This window comes from Arachis stenosperma, chromosome 2 (assembly GCF_014773155.1).
Source record: "Arachis stenosperma cultivar V10309 chromosome 2, arast.V10309.gnm1.PFL2, whole genome shotgun sequence".
Taxonomy (NCBI): domain Eukaryota; kingdom Viridiplantae; phylum Streptophyta; class Magnoliopsida; order Fabales; family Fabaceae; genus Arachis; species Arachis stenosperma.
In genome coordinates, this window is record NC_080378.1 from 101,185,225 (window position 1) to 101,212,488 (window position 27,264).

The window sequence follows — 27,264 nt, forward strand, 5'->3', positions numbered from 1 at the left end:
TGACCTTTAAAAATAAAAGAACCAATTTCATTTATTTGAGAATTGTTGAAAAAATTTCATACAAACATAAAATCTTGGACACAAAATCAGTTGAAGAGGTTTCTATTATTCTATACACAAACTCTGCAAGCAAATGGACCACAACCTTCTGCAGTAAACTTCTTCACCTTTCTCTGCCTCAAGATAACTTTGACTTGGATGAATAAATAAATCATTGAATCTGCTACCATTCATCTTTAGACCAAAATAGATCAAGCGCATTCAGCTGATTCACTAGAGTTCTTGTGTCATGAACCAAAGACAGAAATGCCTTTTTGAACTGCGGTGATCACGAATCAATTTAAACGTCTAAATCGTTACGTTCAAATAACTTGGGCAAGAAGAAAATGTGTGAATGTGTTACATAGAATTGCCTTACCTAGCTATTAAGCTCTAAAAACTGCATCGGTTGCTGGTTTAAGCATCACATTATGAACTTCATCATTAAGTTGATCTAGGGGAAAATAGGTGAACAAAATTTTAGATATGAATTATCTTCATGAATGCATAACATTATTCTTTTTTTTATTAAACTTACCAGAGGGTGTTGTCTGAACGAAAAAGCAGGCCCCAATAACAATGTAGCATAGAAGGAGAACAAGGCCTTTCAGGTAGTGAGAAGTTCCATCCTATAGAATATAAACCAAAGGAAGGGTTAATATTAAATCAAAAAAAAAAAAAAGGAAGGGTTAATATCATTGAAAAAATTGAACATTATTATACACCAAATTGTTAATTAGTTATAGGTTTAATTACTCTATTAGTTCCTATAGTTTCATCAAATTTGCAATTAGATTCTTATACATTTTTCTTTTCAATTGAATTCCTACACTATTTTCAAATTTATATTAGGTCTTTTCGTGTCAAAAATATTAAAATTAATAAAATATTCCTCCAAAAAATATGTGATTAAAGATCTAATTAGGTTCTTAATTGTGAGTACTTTTAATTTGTGAAAAAATATTCCGTTAACTCTAACGTTTTTTATACTACTAGTAAAGACCTAATTACAAAAAGCAGTATAGGCCCAACTGAAAGAAAAAAGGTATAAGAACCTAAACTATAGAGATCAACAAAATAATTAAACTTTTGTTATATTATTATACCTGTAATGTAAAGGCTGTGACAATTATTGCCAAAGCAAGAGAACCTGTCTCCAAGAGGTTGAAGTTGAGGTCCATTTTTATGCCAAGAATCCAACCAACAATCACACACACTGGAACCTAAATATATTATAATTAAATTTTTCATGATATAATATATAAGTCTAAAACACAATTTATTTTCATAATAAGCTTAACTCTTACCACAAACATGCTAATCTGAGTTGCAGACCCCAAAGCAACACCTAATGTGATGTCCTGCAGAAATTTCATATTAGTTTCAAGCTAATTAAAAAGTAAGTATGAAATCTAATATATTTTTCTATGTTCTAAGTTTTTCTAACCAGTTTGTTCTTGAAAGCAAATATGACAGCTCCAGCATGTTCGGCGGCATTGCCAACGATTGCGAGCAAGATTATGCTGATGAAACTCACAGACAAACCCCATGAATTTGATGCATCCTGTTCGGATTGAGATTGAAATTTTAGTTATAAAAAGTGATATAGATTTTTTGCATGTCCTATAGGAAAATAAAAGATAGCTCCATCAAAGTTCACAACATCTATAACTGACAATCATTTGCACACTAATTGGGGATTCTAAAATCAATAATCAACTACAACATTGCTTACCAAAATATTCATATTTAAACACTAATGTATAGTTTGTGCGCAATATTATACAAACGGTAAAAGTAAAAAGTATTGGAAAACGGTACACTGGAGTTTCAGTCATTTTTAACCATTAAAATTTACTGAAATACCGATGTACCAGTATACTTAAAAGCTTTCCAAAAATATTTAGTAACATATTCATAGGGAATGCTAAGGGCTAACACTTTTAACAGAAAAGAACGGAAAGTTAGTTAGTATTGACTCAAGTATAAGGCAAATGCGGGAAAAAAAAATGTTGGAACATAATCTCTCTGTCTATATATTGAACTATAACTCTTTTCTAAAGCGAAAGACATTGTGAATTGAATGAAATGAAGTCGATTACCTCTATAGTCTGCACCACATATTCAGACAACAGAGCAATAATTGCAGTCATTCCAACAAGCCAGCCAATCCCACTCCAGAAACCTATCACTGCTTCTTCTGAATCATTTTGACCTTCATCATCATTCTAAACCAAACCATGATCATAACTAATCAGTTAACTGAACTTTCACAAATCTCAGAATCACAGTTTAATTAAGAAGAGTGAGTTGCATACATCTACTTGTGCTTCGAATAGTTGCCGGTGAGTCCAAAGTTGGAAGGCAATGTAAGCACAGTAAGCACACAACATCACAAGGCTAGCAGCTCTAGACACATTCAAGGATGCCTGGGCCACCACAGCCGGCGAGCCGCTGCCATATCTGAACAGCAGTGGGAGCATGTGGCACAACAATGCCAGAAGCAGCATAAGAGAGTTCACATCAGCTTGCCTCTGCAAATTAATTAAATAGCAGCCAAGAAGAAAATTGCAAACATTATTAATTTTGTAATCAATTCTACAAAATCAAAACTAAACACACACACTTACATCCAAGTTAAACCCCAAAGTCGTCCTTCAGATTAGTTGCATGCACTAAAATAGTCCCAAGATCCCAATTGGATCAATTACATCCTTGAGATTGACAAAAGTGCATCATGTTAGTTCCTTCGCCCTTTCTATCAAGTGACTTGCCATACCATGAGTGTTGACCCCCGTGGGGAGCTCTTGGCCATAGAAAAGACTTCCAGGAGAAATTAAGTGAGAGAAGGTAAGATGAGAAGAGACCAGATCCAACATAAAACCTTAAGGCATCAAAATTAATGGGCTCTTATCTTGTAAACTCTTTTCTTCTTGTTTTCTTCAATGTGGGACAAATTCCTTATACTCCTTGCACTTGCTACTTAATGGTTAGGGACCGATGTGTTTGCCAATGTCAAAAACATAACTGTTATAATTGGAATCTCGATGATTGTTTTAGTGCACGCTGTATATCTTAGAGACGCTTTGGGCTTAACTCCTTACTTCCTTAACAATACAGCACTATAAATAAGATAAAAAACAATGAAAAATGGGCAGTTATTTCATAATAGAAGGGAATTGCATGGACTTACTCTGTCATATTTTTGTTCCTGCCTAAGATTTGCAATGCCACCACAAAGTAGTGAAGTGCCAAGAACCAAAAGAAGGTTTGAAAGTACAGAACCAAGAAGAGAATACTTGACCACAGCAATTTTGTTGTTACTAAGTGCAAAAATTGCTATGATAAGCTCTGTTGCATTCCCACATGTAGCATTCAGAAGTCCTCCAACTATAATCAAATAAATAAATAAGTAAAAGGTATCAACAACATTATAGTAATTACTCATAATCAATTAATTCTAATCTTAAAATCAAGTATTAATTTTGCTGCAAACTCGCACATACCTGTGGGACCGGTGTAACAAGCGACTTGCCTGCCATATTTTGAAGCAACAGATTCAAATGGAGAAAACAAAACAATAATCAGGATTAAAAAAATACATTTCACAAGAAAGAGGAAAAGAGAAATTGAGAAGAATGCAAGAAGCAATTGAGTGTTGTTATCTTACTCAGTCATGAAGCTGACTCTTTCAGCAAGTACGGTTAAACCAAGTAAGCTCATGGCAAAAACCCATGGCTACATGCAACAAAAAGAGAATAGTCATGTGAACAAGTCATAACACTTTTAACCAAAAGAACATTCTCTCTAAATATATAATTATTTCTGTGTATTATGAAATTAAAGTAACATTTTGATAATAAAAATAATTATTTACACACTAAAATTAATTATAAATACACATATTATTTAACTTATTTTTAATGTATATTTTATATTTTAATATATATTTTATATCAATAATTAATTTAATGAGTAAATTTTAGTGTATAAGGAATATGTTTGTATAAGGAACAGTTATTGACATGGCATTAGCATGGGACATTTATTATTATCAAAGTTTGTAACATTAGATTCGACCATCAACTTCAGAAACGGAACATTCTAGAAGGAATTTAATTTGCACTTAATAAAATTCATTTGAGAGAGAGAGAAAGATTTTTGCCATCTGACAGATTCTTTGTGAATGTTTTCTGCCTTATATTTCTGATATATCACAATGTCAAATTGTCAATTTCCAATTATTGTCTTTTCAACATTTTCTTATTTCCAATTGATACAGGTCACTTGTTTCAATATGTTCTCATCAACCTATGCACCGCAACCGCAAAAATAATACTGAATAAATAACAATCATATTAGATATATATCAAAAATTAACCGTCGTATAAAATATTTTTTAATAAATAAAAATATAGAAAAAAAAAAGAAAAATTAGAGAACATTATAATAAAAATTCAATATAATAGATAATAAGTACTCACTCTTGCAAAACCAAAACAATGGGCAATGATAGCAAGAGGAATTGATGGGAAGAGAATGAAAAGCTTGGTTCCAAGAAAAACCTCTTGCAAGTTAGCAAGAAAGTTTCTGAGGAATCCATAGGGAACCTTTGAAATAACAGTGAGTTCAGATTTTTTCCTCAAAGAAGATGATGACATGTTGTGTGCTGTTCTTCCATGTCTCATATCCTTGGTCAACACCTTTGGATTCCCATTTTCCAATAGCCATGGCGATTCTTCATGGCTCCTAGACCCCATTCTTATTATTTGAATAATAATTTATTATTGATTATTCTTCAAAAATCTAAGGGGGTGATGAGGAAGAAAATTCTCTAGAGATAATAAGAGGACAAATCGAAGGGAAACTACTATTACTACTATTACACCTACTATATAAAATAAGATACACATGAATCTGTGTGTGAGAATATATATAATAAAATAATTATGTCATGAAATGAGAATGGAGATGGTGGAATGGCAGTCATCAGGCAACTTCGAGGAAGTTTCGTAGTTTTGATTAGTTGTTAATTGCTGTGTATTAGGAAAATTCATCAATAGAAAGAAACGGTACGGTGAATTTCGACCCAAAAAAGAAAAAGAAAAAACGGTACAGTGAATTAATTAGTGGTGATTGCTATAATACTAAAAGTATTGGTCTAATTTATTATGAAAAAATTAAACTTAATATTTAATTTTAAAAATATAAAAATAAATAATTATTATATTCAAAATTTATCATAAAAAAAAACTAAACAAAAAATTAAACATTGAGTTATAGAAACTATAAAATTTACCTTAATTACTTATATGAAAATTGTTAAATAGCGCTTATATTGCTGTGAAGTTCAGAAATCGGTGCCTTCGATTTTTTATATTTTTTAATTTTTTTTAACAAACGATCACAAATTAAATAGTGTAATTTATATTTTTAAAAATTAAAAAAAATTTATCATTGGAATCAGACCCTTTAATTTATGTTTTTGAAAATAAAAAAATTAAAAATATAAATCAAACTTTAATTTATTTTTTTCAAACAAATCATCAGACAATCTAATTTAATTAATATTAATTTAAAAAATTTAACGTCATATAAAAGGAATACCAAAATTTTCAATAATAACAATGTATTACATATATTTAATTAATATAAAAAAATTAGCCGCGGAGTCCCGACTATTTTACGTCTATTATTTTAACTTTTCTTTTTGTTTTTCAATTTTAAAAGAGAAATGTTATTAAGTCAATATTTTATTTTTATATCATTAAAATTTAAAATTTAGTATTTAAAATTTAAAATTAGTTAAGTATTAATAAAAAATATATTTTATTAATTATGTAAAATTATTTTTTTAAATATATTAATATTTAATTTGTTTAAATTTTGTTGTTTCAAATGTGTTTCAATTATTCGTTTAAAAATATTACTAATATTTACTAATTCTCTAAGTTGACATGATACGTCAATATAAAATTGTCACTTTGTATTTTGTACAAAAATAATTAAAACATATTAAAACAAGAGCGATAACAGTTTAACACTAAAGTAATGAAGCCTAAAAATCAAATTGAAACAAGATATAAAAATTGACGACAAAAATAATATTTTTTATTTAATAATTTTATATAAATAAAAATTATATTTATAACAACCTTAAAATATATTATTTGTATTGAAACTCACTTAAAAATTAAAATATAATAATATTTTTATTAAAAATAAAAATTATGATAAGTATAATATAAAAATATTTTTAAGATGCATCATTTTTATTATATAAAACTAACTTGGATGCCTTTGAAAATATTTGTAAATAATTTACTAATATATTTGTTTTTATAAAATTGTTACTATAATAAATGAGTTTCAATAGACATGGTGTATATATTTTAAAATATTTATAATATAATTGTTATTATAACAATATCTACTTAATCATAAATATGATTTTTGTTCTCGAGACTTATATTTAGTTTTAATTTTATCTTTAATATTTGATTTTATTTTTAATTACTCATAATATATCAATATGTTTTAATCATATCCCTAAATGTGGACCATACATGACAACGATATGCAGATTTACACTTACACATCACATGTCATCGTAGAATTATAATTATCAACACACCTCTTTTACCCTCTTTTTTTTCTATTTGTCTTTGTTATTTTCTTTATTTATTTTGTTTTTCTTTTTTTCTTTGTGACTTATTTTGTTTCTTAAATAAATATTGTTCTTTTATTTTTTATTACCATAAAATTCTATTTTCTATTTTCGTACCGTAAATGTTGTTGTTGTTTAAAAATTATTTGTCATTTAAAAATTAAATTAAAACTATTTTTTATAATAATTTAAAAACAGATATTATGATAGATAACTATATTGATATTAAGAAATTATAAAAAAAATTATCAGTAATTTGATTTTTTTACTTGTTTCTAATTATAGTTAAATTTAAATTAATTTTAATTTTTTATTATATTAATTTTAATTAATTTTATTTTTTTAAAAAGTTAGACGAATTAATTAACCGACTTGCCAATTCACTAGAATTCTATAAAGCGAAGCAGCCTGTAAGATAAAAATTTAGGTGAAGTTGACTTTATGTAAAGTTGATATATAAGAACTGTTAAATAAAAATTTAGTCAAATCAATTAAATTATCTAATAATTTTCAGTATTAACTTGATGTGAGGTCGACTCCACATAAATTTCCAGCAATCTATAATTCTTTGTCCTTTTCCAGCAATCTATAATTCTTTGTCCTTTTTAGTTGATCTTTAGCGGGACAGGATGTGCCAAGGGACCTGCTTTGCACACCCTTAATTCTAGTGATTGTCAAAGACAGTTATTATTCAGATCAGTTGTTAAAAACTTAAAATAGCATTATTGTTCTTAAAAATTTGTGGACTGAATACACACGTGGATTATTTAACACGTTGATTTGACTGTTTATAGTAACGTACAAGCACAATTGCAAAGCCACTATAGTCTGTACGGCCATGCAAATGCAATATGTAGTCAAGTTGCTTAAAATAATTGTCCTGTTTTATATCTAAGTAAAAAGTTAGTCAAGTTATGGAAAAATTTTCAAGTGTACTGTCGTACCGATATTTTAATTATTTTTAATCGTTGATTTTAATTATAAAAAATATATATAATATATATAATAAATATATATAATATATATAATAAAAATCAATAATTAAAAATCACTGATACTCTAATATAATGGTACGATTAAAAATCTTTTCAAATTATTATCTATTTCAGTATAAATAGATATCTTTTAAAAATTATTTTTTATTTAGTTTTTAAAAAAATAAAAAATAAATATTTTTTGGAATTTTTTGAACAATCAGTATTATAAAAATGATTATAAAAAATTAAAATAATATATTATTAAATTTAAATACTAATCAAAGACTAAAATTTAAAGGATAAGTAATATTTTTAAAAATCTAAAATATATATTAAAATATAAATACACATTAAAAATAAATTAAATAATACATGTATTTATATAAAAATATAACAGTGATTGATTTGGCTAATTTTTTTGTTATGCTTTTGGAGAACGTGTTATACATATACATAAATGATGGGTGTGTTTTTAAATAATATAAAAATATTTTTTAATTTAAAAATACAAATCGAAAGCAAGTTTTTGGAAGGTATAGAAGGAAAACCGAGGCTCCAATTTGTGGAGTGACAAATTAGGGTAAAAAACAGAAATAAGTTAAGGAAGCAAAAAAATTATCTAAATCAGTCAAACTGAAAATTGCTTCACGAATCAACCAAAGCATATTACTATGTAATTCGAACTAGCTTGGTTCGAACTACAAAAATATATAATTCGAACTTATTTGGTTCGAACTTTGAAAATTGCTTCACGAATCAACCAAAGCATATTACTATGTAATTCGAACTAGCTTGGTTCGAACTACAAAAATATATAATTCGAACTTATTTGGTTCGAACTATAATTAGTATAATTCGAACTAGGTTGGTTCGAATTACACATGTGATCCACTCCCCTAGTAATTCAAACCGAGTTGGTTCGAATTACTCTCAAATTGCATCAAATAGTAATTCGAACCAGGCTGGTTTGAATTACTAAGCATGGGATCGTAACTAATGAAACTGTTTTGTTCCCAGATTTTTAAACGAAATGTCTGTTGAATGCACATGGCAATAAATAAATATACAATTTAAATTAATACATGATGCGGAAATTAAATAATATCAAAATGCAAAGTACAGATGTTTTCATAGTAAATGATAGACGATAAAGCAATAAGTAACACAGACATACATCAACTGATAAATACATAGACGAAGATAGGTAACATACAACTTGGTACACAAATCATCTAAATAGGTGCGACCCCGTGAAGCAACGACGTGGTACTCGTGTCCTCTGACCTCTCCGGATAAGGGGCTCCTCATCCTCGATCTCATCCTCCTCGTCCTGCGGGGCTGCCTGTGCAAGCATCCTAGGCTGGACATGTAACGGTCGGGATGAAGACGGCCCGGCAACTGAATGTGACCCAGCAGTATGTGCCGAAGCTGGGGTACCACCCAAAGCGAAATAGTCAGGAGGAGGCACGGAGGGAGACTCATTCAGATCGACATCTAACGGTCCATGTGTCCCCATCGTCTGACTCCGTCCACGGGCAGCCTCATTCTCCTGCATGATGGCACTGATCTCATCGAGGAAGTGTGGTCCACCAAAATTTGTATCAAGACTAACACCGGCAAGGAAGTCTGAGAACGTGCTGCCCGGACTCACCCAAGGCGTACTCTCCTGAAGTGTCTGGTCGTCACCGGGAACACCAACGAAGTAATCTTGGAGCGGCCCCTCTCCAAGTCCAGCCTCACCATGGGCAGAGGGATCTCCGATAGCGTACCCCTCTCCTCCCCCACCGGCCATGTCACCAAGATCACCATTGTCGTGCCCCGCAACAGGCGCCCTCCGTCTGCCTCCACGCCCTCGTCCTCGACCACGACCCCGACCAGCCTCATCAGCCTCCTGCATAGCCTGGTCTAGCCACCTCCACTCACGCTGGCTCCGTCGTGTCCTGACTCGAGCTCTCGTCTCTATCCGACGCCTATCAGGGACGTCGTCAACTCGATCCATGTTAGGAACTAGCCCAGGACCCCTTTGTGACGCCTCCACAGGAATAGGAACGCCCCTCGGATCCCCCAAATACATCTCTGGTGACAAGAACCTCTTTCCATGCTGACTCCACCAATCTAGGTATGTGTGCGACGGACCAGGGTCCGCAACAACATAGAATCGGAGGACGTGGTCCGCACGACTCTGACGGGAACCAACGATCACCGCCTCTCCCGTCCTTCGACATCAGAAAGTCGATGTTCTGGGCGGGACGCGGTCGGGGCTGGACACCGCCGAACTGTGGTAGAACCCTATCTATCTGATGCCACTCTATAACGGCAAAGTATATCAGTGACGTCACAGATCACCACAGCACCGTGTGTCGAGGCTCCAACGCTTCCAGATAAATTGCACAAAAGTTACAACATTGTCATGCAAACTTCTTATATAAAATCTTAAAGTCTAGTTATTTAAATAAAAGTAACCGAAAGTATACTCACATCCCTGAACTGTAACATGTCTATCTGCAGTCTCCACATCTGCACTCTAGGACCCTTCTCGCTAACGGAAGGGTTGTAACCTGACCACCTGTATCGGACATGGGTGTTATTTCTAATTAAAAGTATGACAGATTCCTAAAACAGCACAAGTGTACATCAACATTAGCTAATTTAACTTGAAATAGAACAGTAGATTACCTCGATGCCAAAGGCCAGCTGCACGTATCATACCCAGTAGACCTAAACCTAGGAAAGCGCCAGAAGATCCAGGAATGAAGTAGCTGAAGTGGGCCCGCTAACTTCACCACATGTCGGTTCGCCATTCGGCACATGCACCAGTACAACCATGCTAATGCTGCAGACCCCCAACTGTAGGCCATCTGATGTGAATGCGGTTGCCGGACTTGTCGGCAAATAACTGAGTGCCCAATAACATCATGATACAGGCATGAGCAAAGCGCCGCACGGTGTCCTCATCGGCTCCCTCGGGGCACTCTCCAAATGTCTCTTAGAACCAGCTGCAGTTTACTGCGAACTTTTAAACTTGGCTCGGAGGAGAAATCACTCCAAGCAACTCCTCAAACCACACCCAAGCAGGACGTCCACCCTCGATATATATATGGAAATCCGTAAGGGAACCGCTGACATAACGCCCGTCCACTGCCAACCCCAACTGGTACGCCACGTCCTGAAGCGTGATCATGCACTCTCCGAAGGGCATATGGAAAGTGTGCGTCTCAAGACACCACCGCTCCACGAAGGCACTGACAAGGGGCTCATCTATCCGAAACCATCTATCGTTTAGTCTCGCTAGATGGTATAACCCCGCCATCTGCAAGTACGGCACATACCGCTCATCGAGTCGCATGCCCTGTTGTCTCCGCATGCTCCTGATGCATCTCTGTGGCTGGGCATTACATGGACCGCATTAGTAGATCGACATAGAAAATCAGTAACAAAAATAAGTAATAATAGAAACCACTTATCGAAACCAATAACACAATATACATATGAAACCAATATAACAAACCGCTTTCAAAGGCACATAGTAAACCACTAATAAAAACTACTAAACTGAACCGTCAACAAAACCACATGCTTAAACTGCTAATATAAACCGGAAGCTAATCCACTTACGAAAATCACATGCAAATCCACTATCATAAACCGCACATAAAACCACATGATAAACCTCTTCCAATACCACCTAAAGTAATCTGCAAACATAAACCATCAACAAAACAACTATAAAAAACCACTAATATAAACCGCTAACTAAAACCACATACAAAACCTCTAAAATAAACCACTTACAATACCACTACGATAAATCACTAACATAAACCGCCACTAAAACCACATGCAAAACCACTAACTCAGATAAACTTATCGCAAAGAAGTCTTCTATCCACTAACCTCGTCGTTGATCACCCCGGCTATATGAGCGACTCCGTCCAACTGATACAGCCTTGCCGGATCGTCCCCCATCGGCAGAGTTTTCTGTTCGAGTCTTTGTCGGATGGAATCTGGGTCGTTTTCTCTGGGATTTGGTTGGGGTATGGGAATGGAGAAGTTGTTCGAATGAGGGTGATTCGAACTCCTTATATAGCCAAAAACTTAGTAATTCGAACCAGCCTGGTTCGAATTACTATTTGATGCAATTTGAGAGTAATTCGAACCAACCGGTTTGAATTACTAGGGAAGTGGATTACATGTGTAATTCGAACTAACCTAGTTCGAATTATACTAGTTGTAGTTCGAACCAAATAGGTTCGAATTATATGTTTTTGTTGTTCAAACCAAGCTAGTTCGAATTACATAGTAATGTGCTTTGGCTGATTCGTGAAGCAATTTTCAATTTGGCTGATTCAGGTAATTTTCTTGCTCCCTTGTCTTATTTCTGTTTTTTGCCCGACAAATTAAATTTGGAGGGCTTTTTGTTTAAAAGTTGAGAAATGGGTGGGTCAATTTTGGGGTTTTAAAAAATAAAAAAATTAAAAAACTCAATATACCGATCCTCTGATTTGTGATCTTCCTAAATCGGATAGTCCGATTTAAAATCACTTATGAATTTAATTCAAAGTAGTAAAATTGATCTTTGTTTTCTATATCAACTTTCACAAGTGCATCTTTTATATTGACTGTTTGTCAACTATTTCTCTTTTTCTCTTTTGTAATATGCCTAAATTACATAGTCATATTCATTTTCGACTATCTTTGTTGGGTCAAAAAGTCTAACAAATTTTCACCAACCTTAGGATATATAGGTCTTACTCTGAGCATGTTTGTATCTAGTATCTTGTTACGTAATCTTAACTCGTTTTTAATAATTTCCTTCTTTGGGAATACTTTTCTTCGACAAAATTAAGAGATTGACACATAAAATGAGACTTGTCTGTTGTTTCAACTGCAAACACATCATTTTCGACCTTCATTCAAAATACATCACACAACCAACAAAAGCTACTATTTCTTCTTCAAAAAAGTTCTCATCTTCTTGCTCTTTTTCTTTTTGTAACCTTTTGATCTATCAGACATTGTCTACCAATTGAATAAGGTCAATAAATTGTTAGTTAACTAGCTTATTTCTAATTTTAAAGTAAAGCTCATTAATTAATTTCTTGACAATTTCAGACTTTGGGATCAAATTATATCACTTATTTCTCATATTTTTGAATCGAATAAGATAATCTTCCATCATCTCTGCCTTGAATTTTTTATTGAGAACAAATTAGAGAGTGTAGTTTTTTGTTCTCCTCTAAAAAATTAAATGAAAACTCTTCTCTAATTATTCTCGCTGTAAATTTGAAAACCAAGTGAAAGCATTCACAGTCAAAGAAGAAGGAAAGTATCTCATTTTTAGTTGCTCATTACTAGCTAAAACTCTTATTTCGACTGTGTAGCGTGCCACATACTCGACAGTCAACTCACCACTTTCTACTGAAAATTTAGCAAGTGATTTTGGGACTTTGACTCTTCTAGAAAGTTCTGCTTGCAATACATGATCAGAAAATAGAGATATAAAATATGGTTGGTGAGTCAACTTTACGTTGAAACCTACCCTATTTAGCATATGCCTGACAGTTTATGAAATATTCTGCATCAGCTTGTGCAATGTCACATTGGGTAAACTGATTTTGTCGAGCACCATTCACTATATCTTCAGGGTTTTGCCCCTGTTAATTATTACGGGTGCTTGACGACTTTCCAAATGAGGTTGATGACCTCCTAATGAATTTGGTGTCTTATAGTTATCCTGAACTGCTCCAGTAACTTCATTCATCTACCTCGGTACTTGTTCAAACTTAGTATTATTATTTTCTATCAATGGGTTTAAAACAATTGTCATTTGTTGAGTCAACATGTTGATCAAATCATGATTATTTTCTGTTATTTGCTGTCTAAAACTTGCTAAAAAATCTACAGTGTTAAGTATAACTACCCCTGACATTAGTAATTCTCTCAACCTTCCTGAGAACAATGAGCCTTTATGCATTTCAATGGATGTTAAAGGCATAACGGAGATCGAACAAGACACCTTCATTTGTGTCTATGATTGAATTGGCAATTCAATCTGAGCTGGTATTTTTCTACATATGATTGCGTCCACATTGACAAAATACTTTGTTGAGGTAGTTGTGATATCATGGGTTCTGATATCATCGGTCTCAAATAAAAAGAATTATCCATCATATATTGATAGAAGTATGGGTTGTATCTTGTACAAAACTTTGTGGATTTATTCCAATAATTGAATCCGAATGAACATTTATATATACCATAGGCATAAGTAGATTAGCCAAAAATGACAAATATTGAGGTAATTTATATATAGGCCAAGTACTCGGATTTATTTCGACTACTTTAGGAGAAACCACTGAAGTCACATTTGTGTTGTTCATATGCCTAGTCAAACTTCTAGCAAAAGTCATAGGCATTTGTATCGATTCAGTGACTTATAGTTGTGGATATAGTACTATTTCTTCAGAGTCGTGGTCTGACCCTTCTATTGAAGAGGACAACTGAGATGACATAGAAATAGATGCGTTTGGATCACTGGTATAAATTTATCACTTCACAAATGTATACACAACAACCACTTTAGGCAACTAATCTTATCCAAAGTTTCACTGAGCGTGCCAATTTGTTTTGTCTGGATTTTGTTTTTTTCGACCTCGACAGGAGGTATCAACCAAGCTTGTATCAAAACCTCAATTCGAAAAGCAGATACGACTCCTCTTGTGGGTTGCTCTTAGGATTTAGAGACCGCGCTCAATAGAAGTGTAAAAACAAACAAAATAAATAATTGTATAAAGCAAGAAATAAGAAAGAACAAGTGCAAATAATAAAATATTAAAAATTACAAGACTTGTATTAAAATATGTAGAATTTGACAACAATTTAAATGAAAATAACAGAAAAAAATAACATAACTGAAATGACTGAAAGAGAAAATGGAGTCTCCCAATATTTACATGGACTCGTGACTCATGTTTTCGTGCATCAATGTGACTAGAAATTTTTAGAGTGAGTGACTGTGTGAATGAATGGAAGCTCCCCCAATTTGTTGAAACTAATCCTATTTATAGAGAAAAAATCCTAAGATAATTGATATAACATTAGACTTCAAGTAAACTTACTCTTCAAGTAGCCTTGAACTTTAATTTAAGTAAACTTAGACTTTAAATAATCTTGAACCTCAAGTAATTTTAAACCTCAAGCAAATTTAGACCTCATCAAGTAAACTTAGACTCTAAGTAGTCTTAAACTTTAAGTAAATTTAGATACCAAACATAAATAGATAATTTGACCATCAAACTTAATCTATTTTTGTTTTCTTTAATTATAGTGTGCTTCATGCATATATGATTTTTGACTTTTAATTGTCGAATTTTTTTTGGCATAATTTAGCACAATAACTTTAAATTAAAAATTGTACAAAGTTTTAGAATGTAAAAAGATATATTTTTAGAATTATATTTATGATAAAGAATATTTTTCTTTCTTCTTTTAAAATACACTAAACATCATGTATATTTTATTACAATAATATTAAAAAGACAAAAAAAATTTAAAATTATTTTATTTAATATTTATTAATTATGATAATAATTAATTAATAAATATTAAATAAGATAAGTTTGGATTATTTTAATTTTTTTCTCAAACATTATTGATCCGTTATATATTAATTTGCTATTGGCTTGCCCTAGATATATATGCAACCTGCCTCATTTGTAATCTTGCGCGTTTGTTATTATATAAATAATAAAACACTAAAATTAACTACTAATATATTTGTATATTTATGTATAAATATATGTATAATTTGATTTATTTTAATGTATATTTATATTTTATAATATATTTTATATTAATAACTAATTTTATTTGATAGCTGATTTTAATATACACATAGTATAGTTGTATAAATAATCATAGTATTCTTTTGTACCAAAGTACAAATGTAAATTGCAACAAACAGAGACATTGAAAGTGATAAGAAATTTCTCATAGTACAAGATAAATAGAATCACACGATAACGAGAATTGGGGGTACTTAGAATAATTACTGTAGTCTTTAGAGTTAAATCTCTATTCTCTTCACATTATATATATTTTCGAAAGAATATTAAGTGTATTAAATATATTAGTGTTCCAATAATTTTAAAAGTTGATTTTAGTTATAAAAAATATATATTATATATTAATTAAAATTAAATGTTAAAATTATTAAAATATCGATATTTTAAGTATATTAAATTTTTTTTTTATATTTTTAGTCACTCTTTAATTATTGAAATATAATTATTTTTTATTTAGTATCATATATAAAAATACAAAATATAATCCAACAGACACATTACAATTGTTTATTGGGACAATAATAAAATATAAAGTAAAATAGTGTTGTGTAGTCTAAAAATTAATCGTTAAATCAGTTATTAATGTAAAATATATATTAAAATAAGTTAAATAATATATATTTATACATAAATATAAATATATAATAATTAATTTTTGATATAAAAAATAGCATTTTTAAATTTTGATGAACATATATCACGTGTCCTAATGTAATTTCACAAAAACCTGTGAACGAGTTTTAATTTGGCAAAGAAACAAAGCTTAGTAGTAGTAGTTTTATTTAATGTATATATATTATCCTTAAGTAGGTACCGTCCTCCACTTCTTTCATTACTTGTTCTAGCTACAATTTAACTCATCATTTGAGTTTTTATTCTGACTTGATAAGATTTAATATAATATATATATAGGTAGGCACTTGCCAGGTGAACTCCATACTCAGATGTAATTATGAATCATCGAAAGGGTTCTATTATTTTCTTGGTTAGGTTGAATTAGGTATATATTATTTCTTTGCGTATGATGGCCACATGGCAAAACCATGTCATGGATTGTATTATTTTATGGCTGTCAGTTAATCAGTAGAAAAAAGTAGTTGAATGTGTCTATATTCTATTCCTTTAAATTATTTTGCACGGTATCTATTATTGCAAGAAATGATTAAACATAGATGATTATTATTATTATTATTGAGTTGCGATTTTTGCTTAAATACTGAAATGCCATTAATCAAGAAATTTTTAGTCCAACGTTTTAGTCTTTAATAATTTAACTATTAAATCAGTCAATTTATTTTTGGGTCAGATTTGTTTTTATTAAAGTCAACAAATGTAGCTAAATTAGTGATGTTATTATTTAACATGACAAAAATTTTTAATTTCTTTTTAAAAATCTCAAATTATTAGTCAGCAGTTTTCTGAAATAAAATGAATATAATAGACATGTTATCTATACAAAGATCATATTTTAGTCAAACTAATGTCGCAATGCAATAGGCAAATATCAAAGGAACTGTACATTTGTTTAACTGTTTTCCTTTCTATAGGTGTTTGGATTTTTGCGGTACATATTTTGATATGAGAGGAAAACATTCGAGAGAAGTTTGATATTCATAAAATTTTTGTAAATTTAAAAAGTGATCAAATCTATTTAATTTGGAAAAAAGACAAAAGTATCTTATTGTGTTGCTAATAATTAAGATTTTTTATAATTAAATATTATTCTCAATTTACAATTAATATCTAGGATATTTATCCTCTAGTTTAAATATAAATCTAACGTTTTTATTGTTGTAAGTGTCTTTTGGTGTTTTTATGAAGAAAAGTTATTCTTCAATAAAAAAAAGTGTAATATTGTTATTTAGCATGTCAAATGAATATAGCAAATATATAGAAATAGATTATTTTAATTGAAAAGTTTAATAGAATTTTAGGGTTAAATAAGATCTATTTAATCTTAATTATAATATTTAAAATTTATTTAATTTAATATTTTTTTTAACAAGTGAACTCATACAAAGAAGTGGAACGAAAGTAGAATAAAGTCACAAAAATTAACAACAAAAATAAAAATTAAAAATTGTCTCTAATGTTATTTCTAGCATTCTCATCAGCAACAGAAGCAATCCAAACAACTCCACTTTATATAATCTAATATATTGTTGGTTCCTTTGTTTATAAATGTTTCACTTTAAATGATATTTTTTAACATAAAAAAAGTGTATTATATATAAATCTCACATTTATCACAGATAAAATTTATAAATATGAAATGTTTCTCACTTCATAATTTATTTTTAAAAATTGAGTTAATTAAGTATACTCAATTTTAATTTTAATATATACCACACCTTTATGATTAAATCTTAGAAGAGATTTTCTTTGTGTAAATATATAATCATAAATGGCTAAAGGTATATACAATGTCATAAGAGTTAAAAAAATTAAAATGATTGAAATAATCGGAAACCAAATAATTATAATTGTCAGTTCAAGATCACAGTGCATATAATCACTTTCTTCAATTGCAACCATATGTCCGTGCAGAACAGCAGAGAGAAAGTATGATGAATAAATAATCTTTATCAGAAGATAGGAATAATGCAAGGGCATTGATAGTGAAGACCATAATGTACCGATTGTCTCTTTTTTTTTTATGGTACATGTGCGTTTGTCGTCTGTCCAAACTAATAAATTATTCAATCAAATAGATAAAATTAAAATAAAATTAAAGAAAATAAAATTTCTTGAAACCACATAGATAATTAGATAGTTAACAAAAGAATCTTGTGGTCATTACTTGGTCAATATCTAAAATATAATAGTTAAAATTTTGATTTAATTCTTAACATACATATATATTTTCTTTTTGTTTTGTGGGTGGAAAGTCAATGTTTCTATTATAGCCACCATGTGTCCATGTTTCATAATTTTAACAATAATTTGTCCTATAATATATATCCCATGTACTTATCTCACTGTCACTAAGTTTGTAAGCCTCGAGAGGCTCAACATAACACAGTGACATACCAATCCATGTCAGTGTATGTGTCCTTTGTTGCATGTCCTTAGCTAACTTCTCAAACTCCTTATTCAGCTTCAATTCATCATACCTATCATCATGATTCATGAATATCATCATCACTTCCTTATCCAAAATATATACACATTGATTATACGAAATCATGTTTAATTTGTATTTAAGTGTTACAGGATTTTAAGTGTTCTAATAATTATTTTCATTGTTTTTAATCTCATATACAATTTATAATTGAGATTAATGACTAATAAGATTCCTATTTCTAGAAATAAAAGATATAGTTGATCATTTTTTTAAAAGAAAAATAAGCAACAATTATGTTTATATATTAAACAACTTTCAAACGCTATGAAAATGATCAAATAATGATTCAGATCTTGTCCTAGTTTATACTTAATTAGTGAATCCTTGTATAGCATTTTGTCTTCAATATATGACTAGTAGTTTGAAGTCCCTATCCGAATATCTGGATGCTGTAGTACAAGATCACACATCACTTTCACCGTTCTAATAACCAACAGCCACAAAATATTTACATGCACAATTGCATGCATGCCACCACCACTTCCACTTGCATGGTGTTCTGAAAACTGAAAAGCCTCCACACGTGCATGCATATACACCTTCTACGAAGCTTCCTTCTTTTCCCTTCAAAGGTAACATGTTCGTTATTACCATGTCACCCTCTTTCTTCTTGTCAAGCTTAGATCCGTTTAATTAAGAATAAAAACACAAGTCAAATAGGTTTGATGAATAACTAGTTTCTTTTTTCCCCTTAATTAACGAGGGTTAAAATTTATTTAGGTGTTATTAGGTTGTTAAATTTTTTTATTTTTTAATGCATTTGATAAATTTTTATAGTAAAATTAAAAATATTAAAAAATAATTTTTTAAAGTTATAATTTACGTTTTTTTTTAATCTTTTTATTTAAAAAATATTTTAAAACATAATAAATAAAAAATATTTTTATATTATTGTTACCAAATATAATTGATAAAAAAAATATTTTTACATAAAATATTCAAAATTCAAATTATTTTTATTTTTTTAAAAATATTTAGAAAAAATAATTTCTTAAACTCTAAACCAACATCATTTTTCAATAAATTAAGTACTTATTTGAATAAGCTTTTAAAAAAATTAATGATGACAATTTTTTTTTGTCAAATTTTATAATATTTTAAAGATATTTTTATTATTATAAAAAATATTAGTTTTGTTAATATTTTTGTTAACATTTTAAAAAATCAGATCCAATTTTAGTAGATTTTCCTTTTGATAAACATAAATTAACTTTAAAACTATTTCCTTAGATATTTTTAAAGGAATTTTTAATTTTCAAAAACTACGAATACATCTTAATAACCTTTTTTATTTATCAAATACAAAATAGAATGTTAAAGTGTTACAAAATACATGGATAAATTTGTTTTCTTATTTTGCATTTGTTTGAACGTCATTCTCAAAAAAAAAATAAATAATAATATTTTTTTAAAAAATTTTTTATAAAAATAAAAATGATTTTATGTTTAAATATCTCATGTAAAAAATTTTTTTTATCTATTAATTATATTTGAATAAAATAAAATAAAAATACTTTTTTTAAGAAAAAAATCTTTTAAAAAAATATAAATTATAACTTTTCAAAAAAAAATTTATTTTTTTAGTACTTTTACTTTTACTTTTACTGTTAAAAATTTACCAAACACACTATAAAAAAAAAAGATCTTATTTCATTAAAAAAGATATTTTTTATCAATTTAACAATACCCAAACAAACTTTGAATGGATAGAAAATACCAAGGAAAACTATGCTTAGACCCACATATGTTGTCACCGCCAAATATGTTTTACGTCTCATGACTCATTGTCGACAGAATACGAACTTGGCCATAATGCAACAAAAAAGAAGAGGAAGGATAACATAATCTTAACAATGGCAACTAAAACTAAGAACATGACAATTAGACAAGCCATAAACTGTGACACGATTTACTCTCAGCTTAAGCTAAACTTCAAAATTGTTAACACAAACTAGGTGTGCAAATTAAACTACAAAAACCTCACTATGACCACAGGAAACTTTGTTAAGGGTCCAACCTTCCAACTTCCCACCTCAATGTGTTCCTCAGCATGCTTTACTACTTGTTTCTTTAATCACACTTTTGCTTTTCATCCATCATTACCTATAGGCTTGATGCAATATACACGGGATCCGAGATGCTGCACATCCAAACCTGCCTTCTCGCAACCATTGAAGAAAAGCTGTTCATCTTCCTTCCCGATTCGACGTCTCCAGCTCATTAAAAAGGCTGGCCACGGTAACACTATACCCCCTGCTAGCACAAGTATTCGAGACTCCATAATAAAGGAAATTTTGAAGGAGAAAAACTTTGTGCTCCTAAAACATAATTAATGCATGTTCTCAGAACATTCATAACCACATTCTTGATATTCTACTACCTTGTAGATGTAATTTTGAAAATGAGTGATTGTGAATGTTACTAGAGCACGCATTAAATGTAATCCGGGAGCATGCAAGAATTTCTCATTTTGAATAACTCAAGTTGATTGAAAGTGTCAACAGCATGATACCATCATTCCCTGGTGGAGGAACCACTTTCCTATCCCTTGGCTTGTAACACTTGAGAAGAAATGAAATGGTTTGTATCAAATTTGCATACTGTTTAACATCTGCAAGCATTTAGAATTGTGAGAAACATATTTCATGATATTTTGTAAACGATATAAAACAATTCTAAATTAGATCTATGTTAGTTTGAGAGTTACCAATCTTGATATTTCATGAAATGATGAAAACTCATGGAACTCTGCTAGGAAGCATGAATATAACATGCAACATGGATATTGGGACATGGCAATTTCGTAAAAATGTAAAAATATAAGACACACTGGGCTGGGGCATGTAAGGAAGGAAAAAAAAAACAACAACAACAAAGCTTTGTCCCTCTAGGTGGGGTCGGCTAAGGAAGGAAAAAAACATGTAAACAATATTATACATGCATAATATAGTCTTTTAACATAATGCACTAGCATTAAGGAGAGAAGCAGAAAATCCACAGTTCAACCATGTCAGTAATGGCTCTATTTCCAATATATCTTCAATTGGATCAAGATTGATATATGCAGCTAAAGAAAAATTCCAGGATTCAATAGCAATTTTCTTCCTTTCCTAAAATCAATAAAACATCATTTTAAACACTTCTTCCTTTCTAAAAAAAATTCTCCTTCTTGACTAGATGCAACTTTGTTTAGATATCCTTGAAACCACCATACACAATAAGGTCTATGCAAATTAAAATTAATACATGTTATATTATATATAATTGAGTAGGTAACAAATTAATGAACCATATTTACTTCAAGCTCAAAGCATGAGCCATCAATGAAACAGGGTCATGCTTTTAGTTCATAAGTCAATAAGTTTAGGATAAATCACTTTGTAATATGTTGAGTACTTGTTTGTTTTTCTTTCTTTCAAGCTGATATATATTCACTTTCACCATTTTTTTACCATTGTCCCATATATCATATACCAAATACAGAATACAAGTATTTGTGTCATAGATTTCCATCTCATCAATTGGACAATGGATATGTGAATTGATTGTGTAATCATTTTTTTTTCCAACCTAGTAAATCTAAAGTGAAGATTTTTTATCATTGCAATTTTTTGTTGATCATCTTTTCTACAAGTGTTCCCCTGTTGGCTTGAATCACAATTTTTTTACAGAACTTGTTTCATGAGTTTGAAACTTTTCAACATCACCAATGCAAGAAACTTCAGCAGCAGAAATACATGAGAGATGACCAATCTCATTGGAAAATTCATGAAAAAATTTATAATAAATCAGACATCGTGATGTATGTCTATGATCTAACAAAACTCATGATATGTAAACTTGATTCCTCTTAATATACTTTGCAACAAATACATTCTTAAGACTAAATTCATTATATGCACCGCACAGAAAGTCCAAAGAATATGAGAATAATCTTCTTCAACTAGAAACTTAGCATCTTGACAAACAGAAGCATTATCGATTGAGTTGCACAACATTTTGAATTCTTACCTTGATGATTACTTCTTTACACGAGAGTGATAGAGTACCTATCTTTGTATTCCACAGTGTCATCAACAAAGAAGACCTTCCACAATTGTCGCTATAAAATTGCTGAGAGGTCCTTTTGAGATTCGGTTCACCCATTAGAAACAATGCTAACACCTTTTAAACTCCACAAATTTTAATTTATTGAAGCATTCTTTGAACATTTACTTTCTTTTGCAACAACGTCGAACAAGGATGGCGGCGGAGAAAACAAAAATATTGAAAGAATGCTTCAATCAATTAAAAGCTTGTGGATTTTAGAAGGAGTTAGCATTGTTGTTGATGTATAGATTAATTCACAAAAGGCCTTTGATCAATTTTATGTCGGCAGGTGAAAGTCTTATTTTCTTGAAGTATATTGATGGCACTATGGAATGTAAGATAGACATTATATAGCTCAGTTATTAAAGAAGCACTCATTGAGGTAGGAGTTTAGAATGTTTTACAACTCATAACTGATAATGCTTCTATATGTAAATTTGCTAGTTGTTGGTTGCTCATATATTTTGAACTCCTTGTGTTGTGCACACTTCGAATTTAGCCTTGAAAAATATGTGCTACAAAGAACATAGAGAAAATGAAATTACAGATGTTGAATGATGTCTCATTTATAGTATTTTTATCATGAACCATTCAATGAGATATGTCATCTTTAATGTGCACGTGATACTAAAACTTCTTCCCATTGCTAAGACATGATTTGCATCGATCATAGAGATGTTGAAAAGGGTCAAACTACAGAACAAACTTTGCAAGAAATGGTGTTTAGGCTAGAACACTTAAAAGAGAGGATCAATATAAAATTGCAACTATAAAGGCTTCATCCTAGATGATTTATGGTTGGAAAAAATTGACTACATAATTAATTCGTAGCTCCAATCTACGATATGCCTCTAAGTGCAACATTGATGCTCTCACTCTTCATTTGGTATATGATATGTGGTACATTGATAGGAAAGGAAACATCACCTATTTATAGGCATCAAAGAAAGAAAAGATAGAAGTATCCAACATTTTACAAATTGTTTATTGCATACACTTTGATAGATGAACTAAGAGCAATACCCCATTCCATTGTATGGATCATTCTAAACCAAATTAAGCTTCTAGTTAATTAAATTATTAAATTTTAGTGTGCGTGTGTGTATATATATATATATATTCATTTTAATTTGCATGGATACTATAATGCTATAATGCAAAGTGGTTTCAAGGAGTTCCACATAGAGTTGCCCCTCATCAAAATGAATAGGTCTCTACAGAGAGGAACAAGGGTAAGGAAAAAAGTTGCTACTAAATTCTCTCAAGGTTCTCATATGTATTTTCCAACTTTGGTTCAATTGGAGATAGATGGGAATTAGACTCAATATTTTGGTGGTGAACTATGGATCTATTGCCCCTCTTCAAAAGCTAGGACCGAAGCTTCTTATGCAACCGAGTTTTTCTTATGCTTAAACGAATTGGATCACATATTCATTCCAAAAGGAGATTAATTAAATGCCTAAGATTGGGTATATACTAATCTTTGACTCCTATCAAGGAGAAGTGAAAACTATATACAAAGAGCTTCCAATATGTGGGACATTATAATGGATGATAGCAGTTTTGACCTTTGCAAAATTTCAAATTCATTGGATTGACCTTGAAGCTATAGTGTTCGTAGATGACAAAGTTGGAGAAGACGAGATTTCTATTTTTAATAATTGCACCTATTTATGCAAATATATCTATATCAATTATATATCATTTTTTAGCATATATATTATTATATGTTGTATCTGTGCTTCCAGGGTTCTAATTTACATGTTTATTAATTATTGCTGAAAACAGAAGTTTTCATTATCCGCCTTGTGTATCAACTAATTCTTGAGCTATACTCCATAATGGCTAAATTTCACTATTTCAATGAAGTAATATTTTATATAAAATCAAAAATAAAAAGAAAGAAAAAATAAACAAGAGGGAGGAGAGAATCTTACACAATAAGATATCACTAGCAATGATCAGATCCCAGTCAGGATCAGTATTTGGAAACTTTTCTCCCCAAGTATCTATAAACACAAGCAAATTAGTATTTCTTTAAGAGCAACTAAATGAGTATTAAATGGTATGCCAAAAAACTTGTGAAAAAAAAAATCAAATTTGACAATGACCCAGAAATTTTAATTAACATAGTATATACAGGTTCTCACTTCTAAAGATTGAAAGAACGGAATTTCAAGTGCTTTCAGGTTTGATGATCAAGAAAACATATCATCCACATGAAGGAGATGGCAAGAGGTATCAAGCACGTTTTGATCTCTCTTCATATGGATCAAGTTATGCTAACTACATGGTGATAAAGATTGCATAACAGATACTTGTTTATCACACTTAAGAACCTAAACTACAATTGATAGGAGAACTAAATGAAATCCTTCTCGGTAGCTAAAAACTAAAGATGACTCACGCTTTATGTGTGGAATGACATGTATTTCATTTGACCTGCAATTGTGAGCTATGTTATCCTCTATTTCTTGATCAGCATAGTCTGAAGTGGTAATATCAAGATTATACATTTTTCGGAGAAATATAGCCAAAGCACCTGTGCCACTAAAATTCAATAGAAAAGCAACATGAGCCCCAAAAGAAGGATGATAATCACAAGCTCTTTAGTGTATAATTTGTTCCATAAATTTAATCCCCAGACCCCAACAAGGAACATACCTCTGTCATTATGATCATAGAATTACATTTCCATAATGATGGCAGTAAATCATCTTATTAGAAAAGAAAATAGTACAACCAAGAGTGATTATGGACAAATGTAGAGATTATTGCTAACATAACAAGATCAAGTCAAGACCACTTGACAATGAACATTTTGAGCAAGATTTCTACACGTTGAGTATAACTACAGCATTAAACAAATAAGTAAATCCAAGTAATTGAACTACCTTCCCAACTCGATGGCACGACGTCCTTCAATGCATGATCTGTTCTGAACTAGCCATTCTGCAAATGCAAATGTCCCTGGCCAGAGTAAATTTGCATTCAGTTGATGAAAGGAAAATTCTCGGACAACCAACTCCTGGATAAAAGTTAAAGCACCTCAGACCAGCACAATGCAAGCTAATGCTAACAAAATAGTTACAGTTAACGTGGTGACAGAAATATTACATTTGCCGTATTCCTTTTGTAACAAAATTCTAGAACCATAATATTGCAAGCATGTAATGGTAACTTTTGACAGTTGACATTACAGTTGCCTAATTCAGGAGACTAGAACTTCGTAACACATAGAAACCTAATCATGACAACTTTTACTAACCTTTTCCCATCCCAAGTTCCCAACCAAGAACATCTAATCTCTCTCAAACACTAGGCCAACTAGCCTGAAAAGAAAGGTACAACAATGTGACACTGAGATTATCCAAGTAAACAGTGGCTCTTTCCAAGATTACGAAGACCTGACATGGTTACATCATCCTGATTCCCTGTTAACTGAGCATCGAGATTCACCAGATATAAACATTTTCATCTTTTGCACAGTATAACACTTCATTCTCAATTTACACCCTTCCAACACACATCAAGCTGAATTCCAACTTTCCATTAAAGCAATTCTTCCTCATTACCATGGCAAGGTCATAGCATTTTTTGGTGTAACCATTAATATTGAAATTCCATTAGGCTTACAAAACTCTCCTAGCGGTTAGCATAGTCAATTTCATTGAGAATACTCAAACCTAAGATCTTATTTAAAACTGTCATATGTGCTGAATCAAGTGGACTAAGGAAACACTAGTATTAATTAGAATGTGATAGCTGCTCTAGCAACAAGAAACTCAAAGTAACCAAAGCAATTTTGAAGGGCTTTGCTAGACAGTGCCCTAAACCCTAAAACACTGGTTAAACATTCCCAGAGAAGAAAAGTTTCATACTTATACCTTACCATTCCAGGAAACTGGTGCTTCCTCTCAACGTAGGTTTCCTGAGTCTCTGATATTCCTTCCTCCCCTGCATTCAGGAAAAACATAATACTCGATTAGGGAGTGCAATGCAATTGTCACGTAAATTGACGGGTGAGAGAGAGAGAGTACGAGTAGCAGTGTGATCATCTTCTTCGGAGAAGAGTGACGATGGAGAGAAGAGAGCAATTTCCATTTGTTTGTTAGTTGCCAACGCCGATCTGTGAGTGGAACAATTAGCACCAACACATAGGTATCATAGCTAGGCAGGATTTTTTTTTTTTTTTTTGGTGAACTAGCTAGGCAGGATTTAGATTTCACCTTTATGTTTTTCTTTTTTACAACATGATACAATACAAATAGGGGTTTTTTATTTTAATAAATAAATTAATTATAATAATTACCAAAATAAATAATTTAAAAATATTTACCGAAATAAATATTCCTCTTTTATCTTGTTTAAACGAGATAATTTTATATGTATCTCTGCGATATCTGTACGTGAATAGTGAAAAATAACGTGAAAGACAACCGTTTCAATTCTCTTCTGACCATCCCATCATCATTTTTGAGTACTAATTGATCAAATATATTCATGTTAATCTCTTCTACCAAT

General features: G+C 30.8%; 2 protein-coding genes across 5 annotated transcripts; both read right to left on the reverse strand.

The window, feature by feature from the left end:
• On the reverse strand, positions 1 to 4,950 carry LOC130961833 (vacuolar cation/proton exchanger 3-like). 2 transcript variants are annotated; one of them, XM_057887855.1, is made up of 12 exons: positions 4,524 to 4,949; positions 3,710 to 3,777; positions 3,546 to 3,574; positions 3,233 to 3,429; positions 2,358 to 2,573; positions 2,142 to 2,267; positions 1,487 to 1,603; positions 1,347 to 1,400; positions 1,146 to 1,262; positions 578 to 668; positions 419 to 493; positions 1 to 319 (listed from the first exon to the last, which is right to left on the reverse strand). In XM_057887855.1, the coding sequence occupies exons 1-11, from the start codon at positions 4,797 to 4,799 to the stop codon at positions 426 to 428; spliced, it is 1,359 nt and encodes a 452-aa protein (XP_057743838.1). In that variant the 5' UTR covers positions 4,800 to 4,949; the 3' UTR covers positions 1 to 319; positions 419 to 425. The 2 variants fall into 2 exon arrangements, 1 of the variants encoding a protein (XP_057743838.1); XR_009079625.1 differs by lacking the exons at positions 1 to 319; positions 419 to 493 and having other exon boundaries at positions 1,146 to 1,255; positions 4,524 to 4,950.
• Positions 4,951 to 20,360: 15,410 nt separating this feature from the next.
• On the reverse strand, positions 20,361 to 26,963 carry LOC130959605 (uncharacterized). 3 transcript variants are annotated; one of them, XM_057885308.1, is made up of 7 exons: positions 26,781 to 26,963; positions 26,633 to 26,697; positions 25,635 to 25,768; positions 25,148 to 25,182; positions 24,678 to 24,749; positions 21,164 to 21,262; positions 20,361 to 20,907 (listed from the first exon to the last, which is right to left on the reverse strand). In XM_057885308.1, the coding sequence occupies exons 1-7, from the start codon at positions 26,842 to 26,844 to the stop codon at positions 20,741 to 20,743; spliced, it is 636 nt and encodes a 211-aa protein (XP_057741291.1). In that variant the 5' UTR covers positions 26,845 to 26,963; the 3' UTR covers positions 20,361 to 20,740. The 3 variants fall into 3 exon arrangements, with proteins under 3 accessions (XP_057741291.1, XP_057741290.1, XP_057741289.1); XM_057885307.1 differs by having other exon boundaries at positions 20,361 to 20,904; positions 25,148 to 25,290; XM_057885306.1 differs by having other exon boundaries at positions 25,148 to 25,290.
• Positions 26,964 to 27,264: the final 301 nt, after the last annotated feature.